Source organism: Thamnophis sirtalis, unplaced genomic scaffold (assembly GCF_051295495.1).
Source record: "Thamnophis sirtalis isolate CommonGarterSnake01/CBP01778 unplaced genomic scaffold, rThaSir2_p1.2 scaffold_1, whole genome shotgun sequence".
Classification (NCBI taxonomy): Eukaryota; Metazoa; Chordata; class Lepidosauria; order Squamata; family Natricidae; genus Thamnophis; species Thamnophis sirtalis.
The window spans coordinates 129,358,718-129,384,302 of NW_028261381.1; the positions used below are offsets into that span (position 1 = coordinate 129,358,718).

At 37.2% G+C, this 25,585-nt stretch overlaps 1 protein-coding gene across 10 annotated transcripts in view; it reads left to right on the plus strand.

Moving 5' to 3' along the window:
- Positions 1 to 25,585, plus strand: part of NRXN3 (neurexin 3) — a 1,234,604-nt gene that overhangs the window by 48,328 nt on the left and 1,160,691 nt on the right. For all 10 annotated transcript variants that reach the window (XM_087724996.1, XM_087724986.1, XM_087724939.1 and 7 more), the window contains exon 2: positions 12,333 to 13,501. In XM_087724996.1, the coding sequence (XP_087581122.1) occupies positions 12,793 to 13,501 (709 nt within the window). In that variant the 5' untranslated portion in view covers positions 12,333 to 12,792. The remainder of the gene's footprint in view (positions 1 to 12,332; positions 13,502 to 25,585) is intronic.

Below are 25,585 nucleotides of genomic sequence, written 5' to 3' on the forward strand. Positions count from 1 at the left end.
TTACATTGTGATTTTACATGAGGCATTAATTTGGACTCCTGTAAAGATCAGTGGTTTAAAATCAATGATATAAAAGACATTTTCTATTTATCTTTCTCTGATCAAAAAGATACTGCCTTAATCATAACATTGTCTAATGTATTATTAAGTGTGTGTTCTAATTCTCGACTTTCTGTTTGTTTTAACAATAAAATATGTATCAATATTACAATTATAGTTATTGATATCTATATCAATTTTAAATATTTTAAAATATGATTTTAAAAAAATGTGACAATTGTCCCAAAGGTGCTTTTTAAAGAGGCAATGACTTTCTGGTTTTTCTTTGAAGATGTTTCACTTCTTAAAGCTTCTTGGATGAGAAGGGAAAACGTCTTCAAAGAAAAACCAGAAAGTCCTGTTGCCTCTAAAAAAAAGCACCTTTGGAACAACCATAATCTGGATGACTGAGAATCTCCATAGACACTTTGTGATAATTGCTTACAATACTCATTGAATTTCCCTTCCGTTCAAAGTTTTTCTTCTATTGTAGTTGATTATAGTTGCTACCTAGAACAATGTAAGGCAAATTCTAAATGCCACAGATCCTGGGAAACATGACATAACTCTTTGGCATAGAAGAGGGTAATGTGGGACCTAGATTTCAGGATTTTTTGCACTTTACATGATGAAGAATTATGGGACATGTTTCCAGTACACTTGATATTCATAATATATATAGACTTGGATATTCTAGAGAATTGTATTTTATAATCTCTCAGGATCAATCTGTATGCTATATGAGCCACAGTGGCACAGTGGTTAGAGTGCAGTATTGCAAGCTACTTCTCCTAACTGTTGACTGCCTGAAATTTGGCAGTTCAAATCTCACCAGGCTCAAGGTTGATTCAGCCTTTAATCCTTCCGAGGTGGGTAAAATTAGGTTCCAAATTGTTGGGGGCAATATGCTTACTCTGTAAACTGCTTAGAGAGGGCAACTTATGTATGTAAGTCTAAGTGCTATTACTATTGCTATATTAATTCAGAGTGTGAGCTGACTTTGTTTTTATTTACATTAGGTAAATCTACAAGTTCAAATGTATATTGGAACCACTGTATACAGGGAGCAGATGCTCCCTTTCCAATCTCTATTCAATACATTTAGTGATTCTTCAATTAATAAATTTATTTATGCAAATTTTTATGCAGGCCATGCAGTGGCTCTTGGAAGCTTACAATTATGTTATGTAATAACATTAAAAAGGCAATGGGAGACAATTAAAATTAAGGGAGTTAAATAGAAAAGTTCAAAAGTTTAAAAGCAAAGATAATGGGTGATCTGGGAGTGGGGATATTCTCTACCCTATCAGTTATCCCCAACATAGGCAGGCAGCAGAGGCAAGTTTTTAACCTCTTCAGGAAGACCAGGAGTGTAGGGCAGACCTCAACTCCAATGGGAGAATATTTCATAAGATTGGGGTCACAACAGAAAAGGCTCTTCTGGACCCCACCAGTTGAAATTCTTGGCAAATAGGACTCGAAGTAGGCCCTTTCTGCTAGAATGAGTGGGTGGGCTGGTCCCATTGGAGTAAAAGGGCTCCTCAGATATGCCTATAGATATTTATTTGTTCCTAATGGTGTTTATATACTCTATAATTGTTACATAGAGAGTCATAGATAGTTATTAGTTAATTATCATACATCATTTGTTATTTATTTATTTAAAGAGACTTATATAGCTGCCTAACTTACAGATTAGAAATATAAATTTCTAATAGTGTGGAATAGTGTTTTAATAGTATTCTACAAAAACCCTAGGAAAATGAGAGGTTTTATCTAGAAATAAAGCTATGATATTATTGGCCTGAGTGCTCACGAGCAGTCATTGCCATCACCCAAAGCATAGATACCAATGTATGGTATCATTTTGATGCAAATGTGCAGATACAGCTTGAAATAGTTTTACACCATAAAAAAAATAGTTCCTTTGAATGTGCAAGGCATGGATGGATTCTCTAGAAAATCTTTTAAGAGCCCGAACACCTTGTTTCTAAAAATGCCACCATAGCAAAACAAGAGGGTTCACTTTATTGTGAGCTGGGTAGGCCAGAGTGGTCACTAGTAACATAGTGAATGAATATGACTCCTTTTAATTTAAGCCATTGAATCATGAGTGTAATTATGGTTGGGTTGGCCTTTTGGATAAGGATGTTTTCAAAAATACGAATTAGAATTTACCCTTTTTAAAAAAAAACACCCTATCATTCTTTTAAAATTACTTGTTGTGTAGAAACCAAAAAGTATATTGAGCAATTTTTAATTAATACAAATTTTAAACAAATAAAGCAGGAGTTTAGGGACCTGGCTAGCCTTTACAATATATTTGATTAATTGTGGCAATACGAAATTACATTTGATTACGTTGAATGCAGCATGTAGGTTTTCCTCAGTAAAACTTCTTTAAATTCTTGTCCCATTAAAAAAACATTTTACTTATTTCTCTGGAATTGAACAATCAAGTTGACAAAGCTAGCTCATGAAAAGTCTGTTTCTCTCTTGGATTATTAGCCATATATGCAAACATTTTTATCCCAAGGTAATATTTTATTTATACATTTTTACCTAAATAGATGATTTTGTTTTGTATCATGTTGGCTTTTTAATTGGTTTTTAATTGAGTTTTATTTTAGTTTTATTACATTACCATTTCTTGATCTTCTTTTATACTCTACTGTGGTCATTTTGAATGATGGGCAGTTTGCAAATATTTTAAAATAGTTTATATATTAATAATTTCTACCAGAATTTTCAGCTGCATTGCATAATGCTGTTGCTGCTATCACATTTTCTCTCGCTTATATTCAGCTGCTAATACCAATATCTGGAGCTAGAAATTGAATTCTGAAACCATATCTATCACTGAATTCTTAGCAGCACATATTACAGGCGTATGATCAATTCTTGCAATAAATATACTTCAGTACAGTGATGTGCGGTGAGGTTTATGGCGGGTGAGGCAGTCCTCTCCCCCAACATCCCACTGTCTAAAGCACTTTCTTTCTTTCCCCCTCCTGAGCTCTGACAGGCGGTTGAAAGAAAGAGCTTTAGACACTGGGGTGTCGGGAGAAAGAAAGCGGCAGCCCGTCAGCCTATCTGAACTGCCTGCCTCTGGGCAAAAGAAAGCGCCAGCCCGCCAACTCGCTTTCTTTTGCCGGCCTCTATGTCTGCAGCTGCCGCAAAAGAAAGAAAGTGCCAACCCGCCAGCTCGCTTTCTTTTGCCGGCCTCTATGTCCGCAGCTGCCGCAAAAGAAAGAAAGCGCAGGCCCACCAGCCTGCCGGAGCTGCCTGCCTCTGGGCAAAAGAAAGCGCCAGCCTACCAGCCTGTCTGAGCTACCCGCCTCTGGACAAAAGAAAGCGCCAGCCTGCCAGCCTGCCTGAGCTGCCACCTCTGAGCAAAAGAAAGCACCAGCCCGCCAGCCTGCCTGAGCTGCCCGCCTCTGGGCAAAAGAAAGCGCCAGCCCACCAGCTCATTTTCTTTTGCCGGCCTCTATGTCCGCGGCTGCCACAAAAGAAAGAAAGTGGCAAAAGAAAGAAAGCACCAGCCTGCCTGAGCTGCCTGCCTCTGGGCAAAAGAAAGCACCAGTCCTTTTCTTTTGCCGGCCTCTATGTCCACGCAGCAAAAGAAAGAAAGTGACAAAAGAAGAAAGCTCCAGCCCGCCAGCAGAGTGGGCAAAAGACCCGCCTCTGCTGGCGGGCTGCCGCGGACACAAAGAAAGAAAGCTGGCAGGCTGCCCTCTCTGACTCTCCTAACCCCTTCCCTCTCTTCAGTCTCAAACTCTCTCTCAAATTGAGACAGAGTTTGAGTGAAGAAACAAACAAACACACACACACACACAAATTACTTACAATACTTACAAATTACATTAATTTTGAATTCCTCCCCCTCCCTCCGACCCACATACCTTTTCCAGCTGTTTCACAGAGGATTTCAACTCTGCTCTTGCCTGCCATCATGAAAATGTAAAAATGTAAAAGGAAAAAGGCAAGAGCTGCTGAGGTCAGGCTTGGCTAGCTGCTGCCAGAGTCCCCAATGGATGACTCTGCTTAACTGTTTAAAAAAATCTCTTAAAAAACCGCCCTCTACAGGAGGAGGCAAGAGAACCACATGCCTCATCTACATAAGGAATTTTTCAGCTTTTAACCCTTGCTTAACTCTGCTCAAATGATCATAAAGTCAGACTAAATGAGACACATGGTTCTCCTGCCTCTTCCTGTAGAGGGCACTTTTTTAGAGGCTTTTTTAAACAGTTAAGCACTAAGCAAAGTCATCCACTGTGACTCTGGCAGCAACTAGCTCAGCCTTTTTCCTTTTACATGCCTCCCCTGCCTGCATGTCACTGCTTCAGTAAATGAACACACATGCATTTTATAGCCATATTCTTAGATCAAAGCTCTAATTTGCCCTAATTCCTTTTAGTCTGGCTGATAATTTGATTGCTCTATTATTTTCAACTTATTTTAGTAGGGAACCTATTTGGATTAACTATATTCATTTTTCATTCTCTAGATCTTTATTTGCTGTTACTAGGGCATAATTTTTTCCCAATATATTATAGGTTGTAAATTTGATGTATGTACACTCTGATGTATATTTTTTCTGTGAAATTTACAATTCCTAAAACATTCAAAATGTCTTACTTTTCTGAGATGGGCTGTAAACTGCTGGTTTGGAATTTTCAATTAGTCATTCTCAGAAACACATCTTTTGATTTTTAAATGTTTTTAAGCCATACTTAGCTTTTCTGTTATGATCAGTTTAAATTTACAGCAATAGATCATTCTAAAATTCCTATGATCTCTGTTTATTCTTCATTTTTCACCCGGAGCAAGAAAATTATCAGTTGGTATTTTTAGTGGCTAAATATCCATAGTCTTTTCCTAGAAATAGTATAGGATAAAAGTCACTACTGCTCATTTTAAATAAAAAGGGCAGCTGATAAAATCAATTTTTCAAGAAAATTCCAAGTTTGCATTGAAATGATGATAATTAAGTTGAGATCACCAAAATTTGGCTGAGAAATCCTTACCTGCATTTGGAACTAGAGAGTTGTTTTTCAATTTGGAAACTTTTACACACACACACTTTGTATAGCCTGTTATTAATTAGTATTCTATAGGTGCCTCTCTTTTATAAAACATTCTAAAGAGAGAAATGGAGCATTTCTTCTTTAAAAGCAATAGAATTAATCTATGGGCAAGATTGACAGACTTATATTGAAGAACCAGAACACAGTTTCTCTGTGTTGTGAAATACATTCAGGTATAAGCATTTCTCTTCCACAACTATTGTATTAATATTAATAGTAAAATTGTTGATTTTTTCCTTGACAAATGTTCTTCCAGAGGTTTGAGTTCTGTAGGAGCAATTATGAACAAAGGAAGAAAGAATATGCAAAATGGCACAGTTCAAAACGGCACAGTTCTATTGATTTAAGGTTACAAGAAGAGGTATTCAGAGTTGAAGAGAAGTTATCTAGATTCATTGCTATCAAAGATGATAGCTGTGAATCATTACAATCACTTTTGACTCTATAGAGAAAGGCACAGTTTTATGTTAGAGAGTAGGCATTTTATATCCCCTGCTGGCAGAGAATTGCGTAGATAATTGGCAGAATCCACCATCTCTATCCACTTATGATTCTGGCACATGTTACTATGATATTATTATGCTGTACCTTTCTCACTGATTATAAACCATGACTTTCTAAGATTGCCATAGCATTAAAAAAACATTTCACTTTCTTAACATTTCATTTAATGATATTACTATGGACACCTGTATACACGTTCAGTCCTCTAAATAAATCAAATCAGTTATTAAACTTTGGTACAAAATTTACCAGTTGTGTAGGTGTGGCTTTTAATCTTCTGACAATTAAAATACAGTTAAAAAGTCATAGGTGCACCCAGAGAGTTCAATGGCTCCGAACTCTGAATTATGAGCTCATTCACATAATGAGTTTATTAAAAAGTTGTAAAGGCTTAGGGCTTAACCCCTGGGTGGCTCAATAGATAGGAAGTTAGCTCAGGAGTAGATCCCAGTGTGTGATTGTTAATGGGACATGGTCTGAACAGAGGCCAGTAACAAATGGTATACAGCTCAGTCCTAGGTTTTGTTCTGTGTGTGCAATGGAGATGATGTTCCTTGGGGTATTCCAAACATGAAAAATGATTTGGCATTTGAAAAATTGGCCAAAACTGTAGAAACTGCAGTTCAATATTTCTAAATGTAAGAATCATGTACTTGGGGGAAAAAGATCCTGTGGCTGGGTAGAGTGTGGAGCGGGGTGTACAGTGTTAAGACAGAATAACAAAAGAAATGTGTGCTCAAAGAAAATCACTGCAAAATGAGCACATGGTGTAGCTAGCAGCTGTGAAAACAAACAGAATACTGGAATGCTTCATTAGAGGGATCATCAGCAAGAATAGGGAGGCTTTAAGCCCCATATATGGGTAGGATTTAGTCAGACCCAATTTAGCAACAGCAATAGCACTTAGACTTATATACTGCTTCACAGTGCTTTACAGCCTTCTCTAAGTGGTTTACAGAGTCAGCCTATTGCCCCCAACAATCTGGGTCCTCATTTTACCAACCTCAGAAGGATGGAAGGCTGAGTCAACCTTCAGCCAGTCAGGATCGAAGGAATCAAACTCCTGGCAATGTGAGCAGAATTAGCCTGCTATACTGCATTCTAACCACTGTGCCAGCAGAATACTATTTAAAATAGTATTTTGGAGAACTAACTTAATATATATTTATATATATATATATATATATATATATATATATATATATATATGTATGTATGTATGTATGTATGTATGTATGTATGTATGTATGTATGCATGCGCGCGCGCGCACACACACACACACACACACACACACACACACACACACACACACACACATATATATATATATATATATATATATATATATATATATATATATATATATATATATATATATATATATATATATATAACCATCCTGCACAGATCAACTCTGCAGCAAGATCCTCATCTCCAGAACCAAACGCCTAGCCAACAAAGACCACCTGAAAACTGAATTTCTCACAAACGTATTAATCTCCAACGGATTCCAAAGAAAAACGATTACCAACCTAAAGAAGCTTGATGCAATTTGTTTTCAACAACCTCTGGTTATCTGTCTGTCTGTCTGTCTGTCTGTCTGTCTGTCTGTCTGCAATACTTATATGTCTGCAGCTGATAAAAGAGATAAAATTATTACTATTTAAATCCTTTAGTGCTGAAGAAATTTGGTGGTGTGCAATACAAACTCAATATGTCAATAGATTTTGAGCATGATTTTCTGCATGTGATGATTATACCCTCCATGAAGTTATCCTTTGAAAAATTCCCAAATATTCATAGTATCCCACCTCTGTTATATTGCTTGTTTACTTGCCATCTGTGTTTAATAGGCCATTTGTACCACTGTTACAAGTTTAGTTTAGTTTACATTCTGATTATCTTCTGGAAAATCAGAAGTCAAGTTCTTAATCTCTCTAATCCTGTCTGAGAAACCAAAACATCAGCATCTGTATATAACAAAAGGATCATAATTTGCCAGACAATTCGGATTGTTTCAAAATAGCTCCTTCCAAATCAGTGATGTCTTTATTCACTAAGCATGTGCCTGTTCTACAAGCACTTCTGTTCAAGAGCAAGATGACCTTTCTTGTTAACATGATATTCCAAGGATATAACGAACTGTTATGAGCTTTGTTCAGGGATTTGACTTTTCCAGGGTATCTTCAGTGGCTAAGAAACAAAACAAGTAATTAGGTACAGGAGGTTTCATATGTCATCTTTTAAACCAATGACTCATGTTTGGGGGAACAATGTAATAAATTCCTCATCCCCAGTTTTTCTTTTTTCTTCACTTTAATTTCAAGATGTTTACATAAGTCCTGCTTCCCCCCCCCCCCCCACACAAACAAGGGGGTTTATCAGGCACTGTCTTTGTTCTGCCCCCAGAAAGACTTAATTTGGCTTAGTTGTCATTTAAGACCCATTTTTAAAATAACTCTGAATCCTCTCCTGAATTATGGAATCAGTGCACATTGAAAGAGCATTTTGAGAGAGAACATGGCTTGCTAATTTCCAGTATGTATCTCCATTCTTATCAATTGTTCCAGGCTTAGGCCCTTTCTCTGGTCTTTCTTTCTCTTTTTACTTTGTAAATAACTTATTGGGTACTCTTGGTATGAGAAAGGCAAACACAATGCGTGCTCTGTTCTACTGTGTCTATGCGCATACAACATGGAGTTTTCTTGGCAAAATTTGGGAAGTGGTTTGCCTTTGCCTTCCTGCCAGTGAGAAAGAATGACTGGTCAAAAGTTATGCAATTGGCTTAGTCCATAAGGCAAGGCAGCAATTCAGGAGCTCCTGTTTTCTAGCCTTTAACTATTACACAAAATGACTCTCTGTTACTTTACTAGGCCCCAAACAGACCATCGATTCTTTGGTGCCTCCAGCTTCTTTCTTTGCAAACCTTTGAACTTGTTAACAATTAAAATGAATTACTCTCCTTTTGGTTTCAACTTAATTGCATTTTTGTTTTTAGATATTTTAACAAGGTCCAGTGATTGTTTTTTGTTACTCAGTGAATATTTTGCTTTTGGGTTAGAAAAATAGTGCTTTCCTAGCTTTTTGTTTTGTTTTATATTATGACATACATTAAAAGAGAAGAAATGCGGTATATCTGAATGTACAGTGATCTGTTTGCCCTATAGAATTTCTGTTTTACCTCGTCCTTACAACACAATATTTTCTAGTTAAGGTTGAAGTAAAATTCATTCTCCAGTCCAGTTTGCTCTTATACACAGAATAGAATAGGCATCTTATATATCAAACTTTATTTCTTCATTGTCTATAATCCTCTGTGTATCTCTACAGAAAACTTACAAATCAGTTTCAGATGATGAAAGTCCACTGTTAATTAATCTGTCCTTAATATTAAGCTAAGACCCCTTTTCCTTTGCCAAACTGGAGTATTCTCCACCCAACCTTGAATCTACAGAAAACTATTGTGAAATGAACTGTACTGTTATTATTGTACATCCATCCCTTTCCTGCCTCTGTTGCCTCTATTCCCTATCTTTGCCAGTCTGCCAGTTTATTGGACTGTCTATAAGTCCTGCAGAAGCAAATAAATAATTGGAGACAAAGCCTAATCGATTTTATTCAACTTGTGGCTCCCCTTGGATGACATCAAAATAAAGAGGGAACACTGTTAACATTGGTTTGTTAAGGACTTTCTTGAGCCTGTGTCACTAACGCAAGCAACATCATGTGAAAATGATGCTTACAGGTGTTCTGACCTAGGTTTCCCAAGAACATGAAACAAACTCCTTGTCCTGACAAAAAACCTGTTTATTAATTTACTGTGAATTCTGCTCATTCACATTCAGCAAAGTCTTTGAAGGGAGGATTTACAGTCACAGACCTTATCTGGCTTGGAGAGTTGCCAGGCCGATATCTGCAAATCTTGGCAAGGAGTCTCGGAGAGTTATGAACCAGTTAAGGGAACTAATTGTCTCCTGCAAACTCCACTCCTCTTTTGCTCCTCTCTTATTTCCTCTGGGAGGAGCCATTCATCGTCCACCTGTGGCCTTACTCTCAAGTTGACCCCTGTTCTTTAGCTGTTCCCTTCATCTGGCAGCTCTGCACATGCGCGCACTGGGAACAGGCTCCAGCTGTTCATCTGCCTCACTGATGTCTGATTCTAAATGCAGCTGATGGCTCTACCCCCCCTCCCCTCTGCCTCCTATACCGAGCCCTCAACAGAGCCTTCCCCAGACTCCAGGACTGGCCCATGTTCCTCTCCAATCTTCTCACTGTCCGAATCTGCTGCCAGCTCTGCTGGCTGCTGGTGGACCCCAACATGAGGACCTCTTTATGTCATGGCTATGCTCAAATAATCATGTAAAGAACATACTTCATCGTGTTCAATTGTGTGAAGAACGTACTTGCCTCAGGGGGATCTGTCTTCCCTTATTGAGCTAATAATCTTTAGCATGGACTGTATAATCTCTCTATCATCTCTTTATAAATGATGAATAAATGGCCCCTTTTCTTTTAATTTATTTATAGATAGCCTCCCTCGGGAACTTTTGTGTAGGATATGGAAGGAGGGGAGAGACTGAGGTTTATTGTTGTATTTTCCCTCATATACAACTTACACAACTTACACATACTTCCAATTGTGCACTATAGATTCATGTTGAAAATAGAAAAGGGGGTGCCTCAAATCATGATGCCTTAGTATATAGAAGTTATTTTCCACCCTTAGATCTGATTGAACTGTTTTCAAGAATCATGTTCTTTACATTAACATTTTTGCTTGCAACAAGAAGAGGTTGGACACAAGCAATATTTTATATTTTATGCGATAAACTGGGATACCAAATGAGTGGCTTCGTTATAGTGAATACTGTGGAGCTGTAGTTCTTTAAAAAAAAGCTCATACACAGAAAATCTAAATGAAACGCAATACAGGAAAAGATAAAACACTCTTTGCTTCACCTTGTTACTTAGAGTGCATTCCTTGAATATGCCCAAGAGATTGATAAACATGCAGCAAAGTGCCTTTCCCATAAAAGCATGTACATTAATAAAGCCTTATTAATGTTTATAAATCATCAGTTTATTTTCAGGTCAGAAGTGTATTATAAACTACAGTTTGCTTTACCTCAAGTTAGTTTTACTTTTTCTTATTATTTACACACACACACACACACACACACACACACACACAATCAAATATCAAATAATATTTTATATTTGCAATTATTCTTTGTTATATTGTTGTTTTTAATTGTATGCAAAAAATTCTTACTTTTTTACAAAAAAATGAATCCTATATTTCAGTTGTTACAAATTAGGCTCCTTTCAGCGTTTACTATGTATTTCTTAGCCTAATCATGCCATCCTGTGTTCTCCCCCTCCCTCCCTCCCTTCCCTTTTGCTCCAATAAATATTGAATTAGTGATTTGCATTGGCATAGAATTTGTATATTTGAGTACAGGTACAGTGGAAGAGTTGTAAGCAGCATCTAATTTTTTGGGGCATAACATTGTGTACAGTTCAGTTAAATAGTTGAGAGTTTACTTGGATAGTATTTTACTTTTCTCAATGCCTTGAAAAGATAGCAGAGACTTTGTATTTGTTTGGATCCAGAGTATATAATGAGCTACAAATTACACAAACACAATGGCTGGACTCGTACAACACACTAACTTGGAAAAAAGAACCTATTATGTGTAATACAGTATATGAATGTAACTTCTGCAGACCTGTCTTTCTGCAGATTCTCTCTGTCTTTGACAAGAGAGTTTGATCAGAATGCTTCATGGGTCCCAAAATATGGTAACCATATTTGTGTTTAGAGCTCACAACTCAGAGTATGCTTTCTAATTCTGGTGCTTCAGATGTGTTTCGCTTTCAGCTTTCAGAATTCCTAGCCATATTGCTGGGAATTGTGGGCACTAGACTGCCAAAACATATGGAGAAAACCACAACAGAGAAAATACATAATGTTGATGTTTCATCAGTTCCACTGTCTTTCTTTCTGCTTCTAGGCAAAGTTCAAAGGACTTGTTAAAGTTTTTAAAGTCCTATATCACTTCAGATTAGGTTACCTTTTCCCATATATCCACTTGAGAATTCAGGTCAACACTAGAAGCCTTGCTGTCAATATCATTTTGGAAGATTAAACTAATTAACTTCTAGCTGTTGAGTTGAGAATCATAACACTTGATCATCTTTGAATACAGAAGGTCTACTTGTACACATTACTTATACATTGTAGTAAACCATACTGTGATTTAGTATTGGCATGATATGTTCCTTGAATCTACCAGTGAAAGTTTTAAACATAGTGCATGACTTCTTGTATTGTGCAAACTCAGCAAATAGATCGTTGGTTAAAAAAGCATTATTTAGTCCAATGTATGAATCAAGACCTGTCTATGACTCCCAGCCTTATTTGTAACATACTTTAGGCTTGGTGTGATAAGGTTTTTGTCCTTTGTTTCTGTTTTGTATTGGCTGCAACCTGTTTTTGTTAGTTAGAATTACATTTTAATAGATAAATTATATAGCTGTATGACTACATTGAATATTTCTCTGGAAGAAAAAAATATACATTAACAGCAGTTGGACAAATATATGTGTTCTAGTCAACCCTGTAAAATGTTTTGATGATGAGAGGAATAAATTTGTGATGAGTAAAGTTAATTTATCTTTCTCCCATTTTTTTTCTTTAGGATTCAATTGCCAACAAGTGAGGAATTGGGGACAGGGTCATCTTCTGGACACAATGCAGATAGACTTCAACATTTCTATCCATGGAGTCTCTGACTGGATGATATTGCTGCTATCCATGTTTTGGTGCCATCATCACTTTTAAGAAGCTGTAGTTTGGAGGCTGTCTACTGCTTCTACCTTTCACTGGAAGTATCTAGGGTCAGCAATACAAGGCCATAAGTGAAAATCCAACCCTTACGAAATTGCTTCCCCTGGAAAATCTTCACAATATTTTATTTCCTTCTCAGATAAAGGTCTCTGTATTCTTAGGGATAGGTAAGATCTTACCTCTCCAATTTAGAGTTTTCTCTCTTGTGGAATTTACTGGCTTCAGTGACTGTTAAAGAGCCATTCTCTCTCCTGTAGGTGGCTTTAATATTTTTGTTTTCCCAAAGGAGAAAATAAGCACTACTTTCAAAAATGGACTTTTCACTCCACTCTGCCTCTTTCACCTTGAAGGTGACCTTATTGTTGGGATCCTTTCTCAGCCTCTGTCTTGGCCTTGAGTTTATGGGCCTTCCAAATCAGTGGGCTCGTTACCTCCGCTGGGATGCAAGCACAAGAAGTGACCTAAGCTTCCAACTGAAGACAAACATCTCAGCTGGGCTCCTTCTCTACTTTGATGATGGTGGTGTCTGCGACTTTCTCTGTTTATCCCTGATGGATGGACGCATTCAGCTGCGGTTCAGTGTAGACTGTGCTGAGGCTACAATTGTTACAGAAAAGCAGGTCAATGACAGCAATTTACATTTTTTGATGGTTAGTCGCAACCATCTCCGGACAGTTCTGGTTCTTGATGGTGAAGCCAAACCTGGTGAGGTGCGTCCACAACGTCAGTATATGAATATTGTTAGTGACCTCTTTTTGGGAGGTGTCCCATCAGATATCCGTCCTGCAGCCTTAACCCTTGAGGGTGTCCTGGGTGAGCCACCATTTAAAGGATTTATCATGGACCTGAAATACGGCAATTCAGAACCTCAGCTTCTGGGACACCAAGGAGTCCGCCTGGACCTGGAAGGGTTGTGTACAGAGAATCCTTGTGAAAATGGTGGAACTTGCTTTCTTCTGGATGGTGAACCACAGTGTGATTGTTCAGCCACTGGATACATTGGGAAACTCTGTTCTGAAGGTAAGACTTCTTCCTAAAGGTTTTTTTGTACAAAAACGTCTGACTGGCCACATTAGTCTTCTCATTTTAGGAGTTTCAAAATGCTTAATCATCTTTGGAATAAAAAGAAGAATATGTGATATTAGTTTAGCATGCCAGTTCATAAATCATGGTTCTGAAATGGTTGCCATATATTATTAGCTTGGTCATTAAACATTTCCTGTATGGAAATGTTTTGGTTTGGTCAAAGATTGCTTTATACATATAGGAAAAATATTCATTGTCTTTACTGAAAATTAAAAATGGGGTAAAGTGTTAATTAAAGAAACCAGTAGCTTATCTTAACATCTTTCTCTGTCTAAAATAAGTTATAGTGGTTAAAGCAAAGGCCAGAGACTCTGAATGCCTTACATGACTGAGAAACAAAAAAGAGTAAGTATGATGTGTATTCATTCATAAGACCATTTAGATCATAAATGGTTAGCTGAAATTCTGCCATAGTGTTTTAAGTAACATTTTTGAGTTGTTTTTAACTGTTCAAGCCAGATTTAAGATGGAAGAATTACTATATTGTCTTGGACTGCATGACAATCTTTGTAAATGTATGAAACAAACATTGAAAACATAAGTTTAATTTGCTGTGTAATTTGCTCTTGTTTGCTGTTAGTATTCAACCGTTTCATTGTATGATTAAAATGCTTCCTTTCTTTTCACTTAACTCCCCAAGTTTTCTCCTATGTAATTTCCAGGGAAAGTTAAGTCCTTCAGAAGTCTAATCCAGTTATGAATCATGAATATATCCTCACTTTGGCTTTGCTGCAGGTTGCTCAAGAACAAGAAAAAGAATTCACCTCCACTCTACACAAAATAAATGCTACAGAAGGTATCAGTGGGAGAAACCAAATCAAGTTTGAGTTCTACGAACAAATGAGTGTATTGCGAGATGATTCTGAATTCCTTTTGTAAATTTCACCAACTTGATTGATCTATATTTATTGGACAACAGCATAAACAGTCCTGAGAAAGACTGGGAATTATGGTAGTTGTAGTTCAACTCAATTAGAAATGAATTAATTCAGATATTTTAGCAACATCTTTCTGTTTCTCTTGTCTTCTCTTGAATCACTCTTTTGTTTTAGATTTTGGTGTGCCAACAAGTATCCTGTTTTGAGAAGCAGGAATGTCTTTCATTTCCAACCATCCTTGACACTTACTGTATTATCCTCCTTGATGTATTAAATACTGTGTTTCCCCAAAAATATGACATGTCCTGAAAATAAGGCCACGCCCCCTTTTTTCAGGCCACTCACCAACCTAGCAGTATTCCAAAGGCGCAAAGCTGTGGGAGCCTGGGGGGGGGGGCAAAGGGACTCGCGTTGCTTGGCGCCTTCGGGATACCCCTAGGTCAGTGAATGGTGCTCTGCCTGGCTGGAAAGGGAGGTTGCCGGGTGGCTGCTCGTGAGCGTGGTCACCTCATGGCTGCTGTGTTGCACTTCTGAGACAGCACAACACAGCCATTCGCTCCTGAGGATGTGCCCAGCTCTTGAGAGCCCACTTGCAAGAGAGCAGCTGTCTGGCAATCCCAAAACAATACCCCCCCCCGATAATAAGGCCCAAGCCATATTTTGGGGGATCGAAAGAAAATAAGACCCTGTCTTATTTTTGGGAAGTTTCACACTATTTCTTATTTCTTAGATTTCTGTGTTGATTTGCAGCTGATCACTGGTTTTAGCTGGGAGTTGATGAGACTAAATCAATAGTTCCTGTTTTAATAGCTAAATGCAATGCATAGTTTTTTTAAAAGAAAAGATTAGTTTTCTCAACTGAATTCAAGCCATTACTTGACTATTGATTGATACCTGTGTCTCCAGAAGACAAAACTACAAGAAGCTCATTTATTCTGTGGACAATGAAATGATATATAAATAAATATTTAACCAGCCCCACCAATACTAAAGTTACACATTCCATTTACAGTATCACAGATTCATTAAGGCAAAATGCAGTTTCATTATGCATAAAGTGCATAATCACATCTTTTATAGAAATACTTGGTACAATTCTACAGGAAACAACACAAATGCATGGATTTTGGAAATAGCTTTCACACAGTACTTGATATTATGCACCATGTAAACGTGGAAAGCTCTTTGGAAGAATTTTCTTGGATTTAGTAATTTCTAAATCCCTCCCTGCTACTACCACCTCCATTACTGCACAGAAATGAAAATGACAGCAAGCATTATGGGTCCTTCGGTGTTGTCATCATATAGACAAAAGAATAATTGTTAGGAATCGTAGAGAATATCTAGATGATGTGGGGATCTGATTTTCATTGTCATCTATAATACAATGGTAAATTGAAGAACAGATTGGCAATGGGTCATTGTGAGGTTCAGATGACTAACAGCTATCCAACTATGCCAGGTTTTGCAACCATGTGAACCTGCAGATTTAAACCTTAAACTTAGATATTGTTTTCAAAAACTATTTTCTTAAGTAGATGTCCAAAATTAAGCATTAGAAGGTAGTATTTACTGTTAACTATCTTAATGCTGCAACGGAAGTAAAGATTTATCAACCAATAAGTGCTTTCCAGAATCATAAGATTTCCCCGCTTTCTGATCAGCTTCTCTTTTAAAATCATTTTCACATTTTTCTCTAAATATTTTTTCCTCAAAATGTTTCTACCCCATTCAACAAAGCCCTATGATGTTGTGAAGGATTAAAATGATGGTGTAGCTGATAAAAAATTGCACTTATTGTGGCAATGAACAAACAAAAGGGAAATTGTGTCTATTATGCTATTACTAATACTAATGAAAAGCTCCACTCCAAGAACTCTTGGAAAATTAAAAGCTTCTGATTAATTATCAGAGCTTTGCTAAAGAATTCTGGAAGTTGGTGAAAATACTGGAATTCCAGTTGAAAATACTGGAATTCCATTTTTTCTTTTAAATTACTATTCCCTGAAGAGAGGAAATATTAAACATTTTAAATCTGTGCTGCAAATGTGCTCACATGATACAATTATGGGTATTCAAGCGAAGTCCAAGAAGACTTTTGCATTTTGTTTTCAATGCACACACAAAAACTTCTACTGGCTAAATATGCAGCTGACACAGGATTGGCCCAAGTCAGAGTGCTGCCTAAGGCACAGTAGTAAATGAAATCACCCAAGGTACATATATTACTCAGAGTTGGCAAAATCATTCTGGCAAACGAGAGAGAAAATCCACCAACTACCATTTCTGGCAGTAGTAATGAAATAGTAACAAAATAAATAATTAACACTGCTATCTTTTTATGACATCCAAAATCTGCTGCCTGAGGCAGCCTGACTCATTCAGGCTAAAAGTAAGGCCAGCCCCACAACTGACATCAAACACAAACTCTTCAATTCTCAGTTTCCTCTGGAGATGTTCCAAGAACTTATAGAGCAAAGAGTTGTAATAGAAAAATTCCTTGTATCTCCCCTACCCTATTTTCTACCAACATCTGAATAATTCTTTAGTTTTCTGAGATCTGTCTGATGCTAGCAGGGACTCAAGTTTTCAGGATGGTCACACATGCCAGATTTAAAAAAAAAAAAAAAACAGGAGCAAGAGTACTTCCAGAGCCCTACTGCTATTCACCTAGGCATAATTGGGATGAGGTCTCACTCTTGTTTAATTGTGACTAAGATATTATGCCATATAACATCAGGGCATTTTCTTAGATGCACTGTGATAGTGACAGAACTAGTAAGGTTGATTGTTAAATTAATAAGTCTGTTTCATGTCATGTGTACACATAGCTCAAGAACTACAATTTTCCAACCAATGTCTAGATTAGGAGATGAAGAACTATTGTCTTCTAGTTGTCTTACATTTCAAATCCAGCAAGTAACTATTGTGGAAATTGTAATTCAGAACATTGGAAGAGCACCAGTTAGTTTGCCCTGATGGAGAGCAATCCTGCACTTCTCAAGTTATACATGGCATGAAGCATGGAAAATGACACTGATATCCTTTGCTATGTTCAGAAGAGAGATTTCTACTTAGAACAATTTGAGGAGATATGTCAAACATACATCCTTCTTATGGATTCCCTGGGTTTTTCAGGTGGGGCTGAGGGAAAATTTTGCTGAGAACTTGCATTGAGCTCCTCTGGTAGTAACAATACCATATAGCCAATTTCACTACCCCCTTCATAAAGCAACATCTCAAAGCCTCCTTCCTCCCACAGGGGCTGTTTCTAAACAAAGCCTGAATAGGGGCCTGATTGCACTTCTTTCCTTGATTGCAGAGCAAGATTTCCTGGGGATGCTGCCTCCGGAATGACAGTGGAGCTTGTTACTCTATAATTATCACACTTTTGACTATGGAGTGAACAGATTTCTCTGTGCTCCATTAAAGAAAAAGAAGGAGCCAGGTTATTGTAGCCAGGACCTATCTTCCACCTGACCCTCTGGCATGGGCATGGCTTCCTGTTCCATATGGGCTTGATGGCAGCTGCTTGACTTTTTCTTGCAGGCACACAATGCCCTGTTATCACCTTCCTTCAATTTTATGACACTAATAACTGTTCTGGCACTGCTCCAGAGCTTGATGGCTGTTCTTAATTTACATATATTTTGTAATCAAAAAACAAATGAACATGACCATAATATTTGCTTCTACTTCCATTTTCTTGATGAGTGAATACGAATGGCTGTTTTTTTTAAAAAAAAAATCAGCAGAGGTAAACAGCCACTGGGTTCCTCTGAATTTTGCCCTGTTATTATAGGTTGAGGTTGAGATGACATGGTGTACATTTAAGTTTTCTGGCTCTGATCCCAAAGCTTGGATTGCACTTAAGTCATAGTAGTAAGAATTGTAAACCAAAAGTAAAAAAGCAAACAATATGAAGTTATTGTGGTTGTTAATTACTTTTCTGTAACAATCCATACAGCCTTTTCCATAACATTATTTCCTGTCCTAGTTTGTTGTGATTCTTTGTCACTTCACTGTTGGTAGAATTAAGAAGGAGTAGAATTATTATGCAAAAGTTCTGTCAGGGACCAAGCTCCCAGTTCTGCATTTGGCTACAAATGAAAAATGAGCTAGATTTTTGAAATTCTAACAAGATTGGATTAGGATGATAATTTTCCACCTTCAGGAAGTATTGGGATCATATGTCCTGCTAAAACAAAGTTATATTGGGATCAAGCTATGGTGAGCCATGGACCCCTGACAGTTAACCTTTCCCCCTGGCCAAGTCATGAAGAGGAATTTGAAACTTTTGCTTCTAATTTTATTTAACCACATAATAGAATTCAGGACAGGCACTAAATTGTGATCAACAAATGCTTCATAACCATGCTGGAGACCATGTTGAGGGCCATTGGGCTCATCCTAGTCTAACAAAACAAATGTAGTGGGACGTTAAATAGGGCCACTGTCATTGATGTTTTTGGTGGAAATCCACAAAGATTTTGGTGAATCACCCCCAATGCAATCTATTTTATTCTTCCATGCTTCCATGTGTTCTCCAGAGAACAAATTTATTTTTGCATGTTTTTATACTGTTTCCCAAACATATCTTAATTTGACAGTGATCCAGATGGCCACCAACGCAAGATGAACTAATTAATGGCTGCAAAGTGCTTGCAGGCTGCACAGTGCAGTGTAAGCATAATTTGTTCTAATAATAATAGTTGTAAATATCAGATAGAAAAGCAATCTCCCTCAGTCTGTACCCAAGTTAGTTAATAAGTTGCTATTGTCAGATAGCATGTTTTCTCTCTTTTTTTGTACGCACACATACCAAAAATACACATTTTATATGGGAAGCTATATCCTGTGGTAACTGAAAGTACACAATATGTGGAATTCTGAATTTCTTGGAGAAAGTACAGACACAAATACTCTGTGAGATATATGGGGAAGGTGATTAACAGTTCTGGATTGTTAAATTAACAAGGTACAGTTTTGCAACCTTGAAGGGGACTGTCAATTTCATGAGGAAGGAGGTGTTAAACTTTAGGTGAACTGATCTGTAGCATGTTATGTGAGTAAGCAGAGACATCTAATTCATTTCCTAAGGAGAATTGCTTTAATGATATAAATCATTTCCTCTTTGTGTTGAAGAGGTTAGGTATCTAAGGCACAATAATAAGGTGAGCACTTAAGAGAAGGAACTAATGCATTCTTTGAAATCATTGTATTGATGTTTGCTCAGCTTACTATGTGGATTTAGCTGACAAAATTGGTTGAGTATACACTTTCTAAACTCCTAGGCAAGTTTTTAAAGGTGGAGATTATGGAAAGCAATTGGAACTTCTCAGTTGCAACAGAGTGAAAAAACTGTGGAAGACAATGAGAATGTACATCCAGTAAACAACCTTTGAATACCCAAGAGAAGACCTGCACACCATGACTGTTCCAACTGGTCAGAATCGAGGGAAAAAGTGACTCTGTTTTTATGATATTCCACAATGTCCATCTGTGTAGAGTTACTCTGTTTTCTGCACTTTCTCTCTTGCCTTTTGGTTCCAGTTTTGCCTTTTGTAATGATTGATAATCCCACCTAGGGAAGCAGTGTGATTTCTGAGTTCCACTGCTGTCTAGTGGCAGCAATGTTGCTCTTGAGTGGAATTGCATTGCCCTCCACCATCCTTCATTGCAGACATATTTGCTGCAATTTTGCAGACAAAATTGTTAATGGTTGTGAATTGCTGAGGTTCAGAGATGATGGGAAGTATGTTTGAAATTGAGAGAGTAAGTTTGAAACAATGCACAGTTGAATTGCTTTTCTTGCTCTCTATTTCGACTCAGAAACAGCTGTAGATTGGATCTTGTTGTAAACTATTTACCGTGCAAATGGAAAAGAGGGTAATATAAATAATTATTATCTATGTAAAATCAAATTATCTCACTTTTCGCTTCTTTTCCAGAACATTTTATTTTAGCCCAAAAGAAGCATTTCTTGGCTATAAGGACATTTAACAGAAGCATTGTTCAGGTGCTGGTCATAGCACTTATTTTAAATGTTGCTCTTCTTTCAGACTTGGATACCCTCCACCCCAATTGTTGTCCTGTAATTAATAATTTTTAAAGGATGTGGGTGTTTTTGTGTAAAGAAGTGAAAGATTATGAGAAAGCTAGGAATGAATCAGGTAGTGGACTTCTTTGAAATGGACTCAGCACAGGTGGTGAGAGATTTGGGCTCCACTTTAATTACCTCACTATAATGGAGGGTGATCAATTCCTATTACAGTTTCTTAAGGTTCTGTATTTATTCCAGAGTAACTTTAGAGTTAACTTAATGAAATCTGTGTTGTTGCTTACTTGATCTTACCAATTGCAGGGGCAAGAATAGGTAAGTATGACTGATACTGCAGTACAATTCATAATCCTATTGTAATCAGGGCTCTAAGCTAATTGAGGAGCTTCTACAATTACAGAATATTCCCTGCTTTAGAAGTGATGCATGTGGAAATGATAATGGAACAGATAGAAGAAATGACCCAACTTTGGAAGAGGAGCCAAATATGCTGCCCCTTTGATTAAATGTACTTTTAAGGCATAAATGAAGCTAGATGTTTTTCAGGAAAGTTAAATCTTGTATTCTTAATGTACAACTATAATCCAATTGAAGAAATAGTTTGTGTTTTCCAGACCTACTGCTCCAAATACAATGATAGACTAGTACTGCATATTAATCAATCAATGTCACAATCAATTGTCTGGAAACAAACAGATATTAATCAACCTTGAAATTAAGCTGGAAGCAAATAAGCAAACTGTTGCTCAGAATATTGAAACAACCAGTTGGCAATTTGTTTGGTTCTTCAGTCCTGTATCTGACTACAATGAATAGCATCTTACCATTCACGGTAATACTAGAGAGAATAGATTAATGGCATATCTTTTACAAACCTAAGACAATTATGTAGTATAGAGAAAGTAGATACAGAGAAATTAATTTCTCTAAGATTCATAATGCTAAGGTTTATTCAATGTTACTGATTAGTAATGGTTAGGAAGGAACCAAACCAAATGCTTTTCTGTATAACAGATATTAACTTTTGGAACTCACTACCAAAAGGTGTTCTGATAGCTAACAGATCACACAGCTTTAAGTATGGATTTGGTAAATTCATAAAAGGTGACTATCAGTGATTCTCATCATTATCATCAAAACCACTTGTTCTGAGGTAGCTTGCCATTGAATATCAGTTGCTATAGCAGAGGAGGAGACAATTATTGCTTGACGTTCTCATTATGGGCTTCCCAATGACATCTGCTGAACTACATGGACATTTGGTCTGGTCTCGCAAGGCTGATTGGGTCTGTATCTTAACTGAACTTGAGACTTTACATAGTTGACAGTATTAAAGTTGTGGGGGTTTCCCCTTTGCATTTTAATTAAAATTCTTGATATCTGTATTGTTTTTCTTTTATTTATTTCTTAGTATATTTTACTTATTTCAATTTCAAAAACATCATTTACATGAATTTAATGTATTGATTAGATTTAATTTAAACCTTTAAAAATAAAGTAGCAGATCTCTTGATTCATATCATAATAGAAAATTACTTAGGCCTTCTTAAGAAGCCACCTTATACAGTATTTAAAACCTCCTTCAATTGGGGATAATACATTGGGGTGGATTTGATGTAGGAGGGTATAATTTGAAGAGGCCTGATCCTTGGATTATCCTATCTGAGGACTATGGCTGGTAGCTGGGAAACCATGTGGTTGTGGAATCAGAGGGGTTGTTACATGAAAAATCTGTGGCTTCATTGTTAAAAGAGTTAAAATACTCATTTAAGGAAGAAAAATGAATAGAACTGGGGAACTTTCAACATTTTGCTATTAATTAGTTGTATAGTTAAGAACAAATTTCCCCAATAGCCTATTTTATACTGTATGCCTGCTTACTAATAATGCTTCTGCAAGTAAAGTTTCTTATGCCAATCCTGAAATCTCATGAGGTCTTCCACAGACTCTCTGACAGATTCTGAGAGAGCTCTCACAAGATTACCAAAATCTTGAAAGATACAGACAGCATCACATGAGGTTATGTGCTTCTAAGGTTGCCAAGATTTCTGCTTCTAACATTTTCAAATTTTGCGTCATATTCAATTTCTAGATGAATTCCTGCTGTGTTTCATTTGTAGCTAAATTTCTTCAGTTAATTATGTCTAATCATTTTTTATATCTTATTTTGGTGGGAAACATAATTTCATATATTTCTGTATTTTCAATTCCAAATTTTCAAATTCCTTCACTGTATTTTCTTTTATTTTAAAATTCATGTATCTTATACATTATTTTATTTTATTATTTATTATTTTATTATTTATTATAATTGACTGACAAACCATACTCAGTGAGTAGTTTTTAATGGTACTACATCCACATGGAAGGAAGGAAGGAAGCAGTGAAGTACCACAAAGTTCTGTCTTAGGCCCAGTACTCTTCAATATCTTCATAAATTATTTAGATGAGGGAATAGAAGAGAAAATTCATCAAATTTTCAGATGACACTAAGCTAGCAGGAATAGCCAACAGTGCAAGATGATTAACTAGGATAATTAAAGGCTTGGAGACTAAAACATAGCAGACACACCAAGCTGACAGGAATAGCCAACACTACAGAAAATAGGCTTAAGATATAGAAGGATCTTGACAGCCTTGAACATTGGGCCCTATCTACCAAAACAAAATTCAATGATGAAAAAAGTAAGGTTCTGCATTTAGGAAAGAAAAGCCAAATGCACAGGTATACCTGGTGGTACCTGGCTCAATAGTAGTAACTGTAAAATAGTAAAATAGATATTGGAGTCCTACACCCGTTACAGCAAACCTATGGCATGCGTGTCACAGGTGGCACACAGAGCCCTCTCTGTGGGCATGTGTGCCGTTGTCAGAGGCTCTTCTGGTTTCTGGTGCACGCATGCTTCTGGTGTGCGAAGACCAACTGGCCAGTGGGCATGTGTATGCCAAAAACCAGAAGACCAGGTGGCCGGCATGCACATGTGCACAGGCCAGGTAGTCTTCAAGTTTCCAGGGCTCCTGGGTCTGTGTGCGCACGTTCTGGTTTGGGCACTCAGTGCCAAAAAGGTTCGCCATCACTGCCCTACACCATTTCTGGGAGATGGCATTCCAATCTCTTCTTGAAAGCTTCCAGTGATGAAGCTCTCACAACTTCTGAAAGCAAGCTGTTCCATTGGTTGATTGTTCTCACTGTCAGAGAATTTCTTATTTCCAGGTTGCAACTCTCCTTGTTCAGTTTTCATCCATTATTCCTTGTCTGGCCTTCAGGTGCTTTGGAAAATAACTTGATCCCCTCCTCTCTGTGGCACTACCTCATATATTGGAACATTGCTATCATGTCTCCCCTGGTCCTTCTCTTCACTAGACTAGCCATGCCCAGTTCCTGTAACCGTTCTTCATATGTTTAGTCTTCAGTCCTCTAATCATCCTGGTTTCTTTTTTCTGCACTCTTTCTAGAATCTCAACATCTTTTTTATAGTGTGGTGACCAAACTGGATGCAGTATTATAGATGTGGTCTTATGTAGATGTATGAAAAGGTACTCAAATAAGAACTATGAAAAAAATGCTTGATAGATGAAGTTGTGGATAAGAAATAAATTCATACTAGAATGTTATTGCTGCAAAGAAGATGAGAAGAAATATAATGTGTACATGGAGAAAAAGTGTTTCAGAGAATATAATCAGAGCATGAAATGCTTAAAATTAAAGCATGCAGAACAATTTTTGATGGCAATAAAACATTATTCTTGAAAGAAGGGGAAGAAGGCTGAACAAGGAGTCTCCAGAAGTCTAAATGGAATTAAAAATAATGAAATAATTTGGAATTAAAGGTACTTGAGAGACTTGCATAGGAGTGATGTTGGTATTATATGGACTGGATCCTAGCTGTGCATTGTTTATGGCGAAACCTGCTGACCCTCTAAAACTTTGTCCCATTCTTGCCATCACTGTAGGCTTTAATCATGTGCTGAGTTCATGAATTGGGAAAACATGATATCTTAATTTATTATGTAGTTTTTAGCTGTGTTATAAGTTTTGCTTAACTGCTCTATAGCGTAGTTGCTAGAAAAATGAGCTATGGAATAAGGAGCTGGAGCACACAATTTGCAGTTCTTGGCTACCTATATAGTAGTGTTGGCGAACTTTTTTGGCACCAAGTGCATGCCAGGAAGATGATCTTATGTTTTTGGTGTGTGCATGTGCACCGGCCACCTGGTCTAACAGTTTCTGGCACACATGCGCAGGTGAAGACCAGCTGGCCAGTGTGCATGTGCTCACCAGAAACCAGAAGATCATCTTCACGGCGTGTACATGTGCACCGTGTGGCTGCTCTTCTGGTTTCCAGTACTCCTGTGCATGTGAAAAGCAGCTGGCTGGTGCGCTGGAACCCGGAAGAACAGCTCTGCGTGCCACTTTCACCACACGTGGAATAGGTTCGCCATCACGGCTGTATAGATTATTCAACTACCTATGTGGCTTACTCTTCCTCAGTCATTTTAAATGCCCTTCTTCTCTGCAGGCTAAATTAAACATTCCAGAACTGAGGATTTGATGAATGATCAGGTCAATATAAGCAGCTTTTGCTTTGTTTCTTGCTCACACCAACCAACAGTGCAAAGCAGTTAGAAAGGGAAGCTTACTAATCAATATTAAAGTACTACTATCCTTGGAACTCATAATATGAGCAAGACATAGTCCGTAGAGAAAAGCAATTTAGATGGAGATGAATTTGATTTTTTTGAATCATGCTATAATTTGACCTGAATCATACCATATGGACAGGAACATAACTAAACATCACATTTTCCCCATGCAATTCTTGATTCAAATGTATTTATCAGGATTAATAAAAATAATTCACAAACATAAAAATATGGATACACTTTGGGGAATGCCAGTGTTGTGAAAACATTTTTCGTGCAGCTTTTTTGTTTTATTTTTAAGTTAGAATATTAAAGAATAATGGACTGAAGAGACACCTGAGTGAACCCATTAGAAATGAACCTGGCCTGGAAATACAATATTTCTTTCCTTCCTCTATTCCTCATCTGAAGAGAATTTAAAGTGCTACGTGAAGA